General features: G+C 53.8%; 1 protein-coding gene across 1 annotated transcript; it reads right to left on the bottom strand.

Moving 5' to 3' along the window:
- Positions 1-2,051: 2,051 nt before the first annotated feature.
- On the bottom strand, positions 2,052-5,745 carry LOC120859656 (sialic acid-binding Ig-like lectin 14; the record flags this gene model as incomplete). The annotated part of the gene is made up of 6 exons (XM_040235674.1): positions 2,052-2,831; positions 3,101-3,236; positions 3,340-3,585; positions 4,969-5,016; positions 5,181-5,453; positions 5,682-5,745. Coding segments are annotated over 6 exons (783 nt in total), but the record flags the coding sequence as incomplete, so codon positions are not given.
- Positions 5,746-5,750: the final 5 nt, after the last annotated feature.

Genomic DNA, 5,750 nt, shown 5'->3' with positions numbered 1-5,750 from the left:
ACTCCTGAGTCGCTCAGCCTGGCCTCTTGGATGCTCAGGGAGCAGTCATTGTTGCTGGGGTCCCCGACGAGGCGGAATCGGCCCCGGGTCTCTGGCTTCTCTCGTCTGTTTGGGTCGTTGGTGGCCACAGGATCACTGTGTGGGCCGTCCCCTTCCCGGAACCAATAGATGAAGGGTTCCATAGAGGAATACCAGGAGCTCCAGGGGTAGGAGAAGGAGCAGGGCACGCGGACGCCCAGGCCCGCCTGCACGGCCAGGGATTCCTGCACTCGGAGCCTGTACCCTGGATTCTCCTGCAGGGATTCTGCGGACACGGAGGCTGAGCTGCAGCTGCAGGCCCCTCCCCACCTGAGCCGCCCCTCCCCCACCGGTGACCCCCCCCCCTCCCCCCCGCCTTCCCACGCCGCTCACCCGCCAACAGCAGGGCCAGCAGGAGCATCAGGGGCACCATGTCCGCGCCCCGCGGGGTCCAAGTCTCTCTGTCGAGGAAGGTAGTGCCCCGAAGGCGGGGTGGGAACCAGGAAGCCCCAACAGGAAGTCAGTTGCTGCCAGAACAGAAGGGAAACTCAGAAGCTAAAGGCTGGGGGGTTGGGGTGGGGGCTGGAACGACACGCCACCCCCACCGCCTCCCCATCCCCCCTATACCGCAGGGGGTGATCATGGGGCCCCCAGAGTCCCAGAGGTTTCCCAGGGCTCTGACACGATCGCCTTCCCAATGATGTTCGCGTCCACCGGGGGTCGCCCAGCTTGCAGCGCCGCAACCAGAAAAGAGAAACGAGGTCGGATCCATTCGGAGCTACCCGCCCTACAGAAGAAAAATTGGACTTTCCAGAAAAGATATTTAAAAATTTCTCAAATATGTTACCCTAGGGGCAGAAAACAAGCTTCCTGACCCAAATGCGGTGGAGGGCGGAAGCCAGGCAAAAAAGCTGAAGGTGAAAAGCTCCTTTGCCCAGAAGGGTTTTCATAACATGGCAAACGGGGCTGTGGGTCTTCCTGGATCTCAGGGTCTGTAGGACCAGCCCTAGGGCAAAAGACCATGAAAAACGGAGTGGGTAAAGGGAGACCCTTGCCCCATAATTGGGGACCCTAGGCTAGACCTTACCTGAAACACAATTCAGGACCCATCACTCTTTCTTCACCATGAAGAAGGCTGAGTGCAGAATTGATGCTTTCAAACTGTGCTGTTGGAGAAGACTGTTGAGAGTCCCTTGGACTGCAAGGAGATCAAACAAGGCAATAGTAAAGGAAATCAAGCCTGAATAGTCATTGGAAGGACTGATGCTGAAGCTGAAGCTCCAATACTTTGGCCACCTGATGTGAAGAGCCGACTCATTGGAAAAGATCCAGATGCTGAAAAAGACCCTGATGCTGGGAAAGATAGAAGGCTGGAGGAGAAGGGGACGACAGAGGATGAGATGGTTGAATGGCGTCACTGACTCAATGGACGTGAGTTTGAGCAGGCTCCAGGAGATAGAGAAGGACAGGGAAGCCCTCCTGCTGCAGTCCATGAGGTCTCACCAAGATTCAGACACAACTGAGAGACTGAACAACAACAACAATCTTCACAGCCTTGTTTTCAAAGCCACAGGAAGGGCTTGAGCCACGTGTGGAAACAACCTGTAATGTTACTATTCTTTAAGGGAGAAATCTCATGAAGATTTCCTAAATATGACAATAAACATATACATTTGAGACACTCCCAGGAACAGGTTGTGAGAGCAAACGAATATTGGTTTTATATTTATTTCGATATATGTTTACATCTTTGTTTCTTAAAAAATAAACACTTTTAAAAGAAGGAGGGATAAATTGGGAGATTGGGATTGACATATACACACAACTGTGTATAAAATAGATAACCAACAAAGACTGACTGTATAGCACAGGGAACTCTACTCAGTATCTTGTAATAATTTATAGTGGAAGTGAATCTGAGAGAAATATACATATATAGCTGCATCCCTTTGCTATACTGTGACACTAACACAACATTATATATCAATTATACTTTAATTTTAAAAATCATACCCAGAACAAAGAACTCAATAAGAAAAAGATTGCCCAGTTTTTATTTTTAAATGGGCAAAAACTCAAACAGGAATTTCACAAAAGAAGATATTCAAATAGCTCAATATCACATTGCTATAAAGGAAATAAAAAGGTAAGGAGACACTGCCACAGTGGAAGGCAGGACTGAACACCAAACCTACTGCTAATACAAGTGATGCTGAGGATACAAACAGCTCAGAACCCTCAAATATGATGGGGGGATGGAAATTCACTTGAGTACTCAAGAGAACCCTTTGAAGGTACCTTCTAGAACTAAATAGATGCCAAACTTATGACGAAGCAGTTCCATACCCACCAGGAAAACTTGCTAGCCTTCCTATTTTCATCACAACATTCATATCAATGATATGTTGAAAGAGCCAAAACATGGAAACAAATGCAATGTCATCGTATTTTAGGGGTCATACATAACTGGAGGAATAGTCATACATAAAATACCACTGTCAAGACAAAATCCATGGCAAAACCAACAATGAGTTATTGATATAAAAACATGGATAATCTCATACTAAGTGAGGTAAGTCAGAAAGTCTCCTTTCAGTGGAACTGACTCTTCCTGTTGTCACACAATCATCACCACAAATAAAAGCTCATGGATGCAAATAACACAGGGTTTGACTGGAGGGTTTCCAGGGAGAAGCACCCAGTGATGTCCCCACATGTGTCCTCTGGGCTCTGCATCCTCAGGTGAATCTCGTCATGACAGGGAGCGAGGCTCAGCAACACCCCTCAGCCCAGCTCCCTACTGGCCGCCACACCTGCAGAGCCAACACGGTCTCAGGTCAGAGAGGCAGACCCATTTCATTCATTCTGGGCTCTGCCTCAAGGCAGGTGGGATCTTAGTCCCCAGCCCGGGATCCAACCCCTGCCCCCTGCAGGGGAAACCTGGAATCTTAGCTACAGGACCAACACGGAAGTCCCTGGAGAGTCACACAGTTTAGCTGCAGGCAGGACAGGACCGCCCAGCCCCACCGGCAACTCCAGAGCCATTCCCTGGACTTCCCTGAAGGGGGACAGGTGTGCTCACCTGCTGTAGTAGGTCCAGGTGAGGCCATAGGTGAGGAGGAAGCCAGCCCCCATGAGGGCCCCTCTGATCAGGGTGAGGACCAGGGGCCAGGAGCCCTGCTGCTCCTCAGTCTCACAGCTGCAGGGAGGGGGGCCTTCTGGGGAAGGGAGAGGGGGTGAAGCTCAGTCCCCAGACCCAGCCCTCCCAAAGGCACACACCTGCCCAGGCTGCCCGCCCTCAGCACCTGTCCTGCAACTCACTCTGCACAGAGAGGCTGAAGGAAACTTGCTGGGAGCCCAGTGGGTGCTGAGCTCGGCAGGTGACTTCTCCTCCATCTCCGACCTCGACACGGGGTATCTCCAGGACCCCGGGGGCTGAGCGCTGGGAGGGACTCAGGGGTTTTCCCTCCCAGAGCCAGCTCAGCGTGGCTGGGGGGTTGCTGTCGGCCACACAGACCAGGCGCAGGAACTGGCCCTCCAGGATGGGCAGTGACGTGCCATTCAGATCTGGGTGAGAGATGCACAGATGAGTGGGTGGAGCCAAGGGCTGTCTCACCCTCGCTCCGCCCACTTCCGGATGCAGAAAGACAGCCGGGTGACGAGGACCAAGGATGAGCTCACTGAGGCCAATGAGGCAACAGTCCTGGTGGTCTTTTCAGGCTCCCAGAAGAAATGGGAACTGATCTGAGGATGGAAGGGAGAGAAGTGGGTGGGAAGCTGACGGGAAGATGTGCCAAGAGAGAGACAGCCCGGAAGATGGGGAGAAAGGCACGTGGTCTGCATCGCGGCAGAGAGGACCCAGAGCAACAGAGACACGATAAGAGTGGGCGAGAGAAGGGAGGGGCAGATGTGCTGCAGCCCTGACAGCAGGGCTGAGAGCGCTGGGCTCTGCTCCAAGGTGAGGGCAAGCAGTAGGAGCCTGTGAGGAGGGGAAGCTTCAGCGGCGGCGCCGACACTCACAGGACCCTGCTGGGGCCAAGTGGGGCCTGAACCGCACATGAGACAGGAGGCGGGGAGGCTGAGGGAGGAAGCTGATCAGTGGCCCAGCGTCCAGGACAAGACTGCAGCTGGCTCTGGGGCCAAGGGCATGGAAAGGGGGAAGTGATTTGAGCAGTGAAGCTCTGCAGAGTCCCTGAGTCATGGGTGCAGCTGGTGAGAAAGGGAGATGGGTAGAGGGCCATCCAACCACAGCCCGGTTAAGTGGGGTTAGGGTGCAGTTGACAGGCATCAGCAAGAGGTGGTTAAACCTGCAGAACATCTCTGGATGGACAGAGTAGGGACAGGACGTGGGGGGTCAGGATGCGGGCATGACAACAAGTGGAGACTCGGGATGGGAGGAGTCCACCCAGGAAGTCCATCCCTCTGAAAGATGATGACATCAGAGCTGAAGGAGGGTTTCCGTCATAGGAGTTGATGACAGACAGAAATGTAAAAAAAAAAAAAAAAAAAGGCAGAAGCTAGAGTAGTCCAAACCACAGACACTAACTGGAAAGCTGGTGGCCAGGGGCTGAAGCGGGAGGGGACAGGGACACTGTGTCTGGTGGGTTTGGCGTTCCAGTTCTGCCAGTTGGGAAGAGCTCTGCAGATGGGTTGCACAGCACTGTCAGTGGACCTCACCCTCCTGAGATCTACCCTTAAAAGTGGTGAAGATGGTAACTTTGACCTTCTGTGTGTTTTCTTGCAGTTAAAACTAAAAATTTAAACTGAAGAAAAGGAAAGGGAGCAGGCAAAAGTAATAGTCCATGGATGCGAGACATTGGGGAGACGGGTGGACAGGTCCAGAGCCTGGGGGCTGAGGAGTGAGGGACCGTCTCATCTCCAAGCCCTGAGCCCTGAGCTGGCAGAGACCTGCTCCTATCACAGCCCCAGAGGAGAGACCATCCTTCCTACCTATGAAGCTTTCCTGAGATATTCTCGTGGTCACCAACCGTGGAGCATCTGAGAGGAAAACAGGAGAGGCAGGGAGGCATTGGTGCTCCACCCCAGAAGCCACTTGAGAGGATGAGCTTTATTCCCCCAATCTCATCTGGAAAGGGATGCAGGACGCCACACACCTCCTGCCAACACCGCCCCCAGGGACCCTGCCACCCCTCCACACTCACAGGAGACGTTCAGCCAGACGGTTCTCTCCAGGTTCACCTGCGATCCCTGGAGTGTCACCAAACAGGTGAGGTTGGTCCCGTGGTCCTGCGGCCTCGGGGTGAGGGTGAGCTCCGAGGAGTGGAGGGTCCCTGGGTCCATCTCGTCAAGGGCGTCTCCCGCCCAGGAGAACAGGAGAGGGTGTTGCCTGTCACAGGCTAGCGACAGGCTGCAGGTCAACTTTGTGGGGCGGCCGGACTCCAGAGGCTCCAGAAACTGGATGTTGGGTTTCTCTGCTGAGGTTGAGGAGGAGAGAGGGAGATGCCTGGCCCCCGGGGTGTGGGGACCCAGACAGGACCCTCAGAGGGACCAGTGCCTCACGGCCACAGCTCACCCCCTGTCCTGGGTCTCTCCTGAACCCTAAAACCCCAAGACCTGGCGCAGGGAGTGGTCCTATGTCCTGTTCCTATTCTAATAGGAAGGTCCCCACTCCCCAGGGTCCTCTCCTGGGCCTCCTGTCATACCTGTCACCTGCAAATTAAGCTTCTTCTCTCTGTAACTGTATTTCACATTAGGTCCTCTCTCCACTCGCA

This window comes from Oryx dammah, unplaced genomic scaffold (genome assembly GCF_014754425.2).
Source record: "Oryx dammah isolate SB20612 unplaced genomic scaffold, SCBI_Odam_1.1 HiC_scaffold_2110, whole genome shotgun sequence".
Taxonomy (NCBI): domain Eukaryota; kingdom Metazoa; phylum Chordata; class Mammalia; order Artiodactyla; family Bovidae; genus Oryx; species Oryx dammah.
This window is presented reverse-complemented; position numbering and strand designations above follow the sequence as displayed.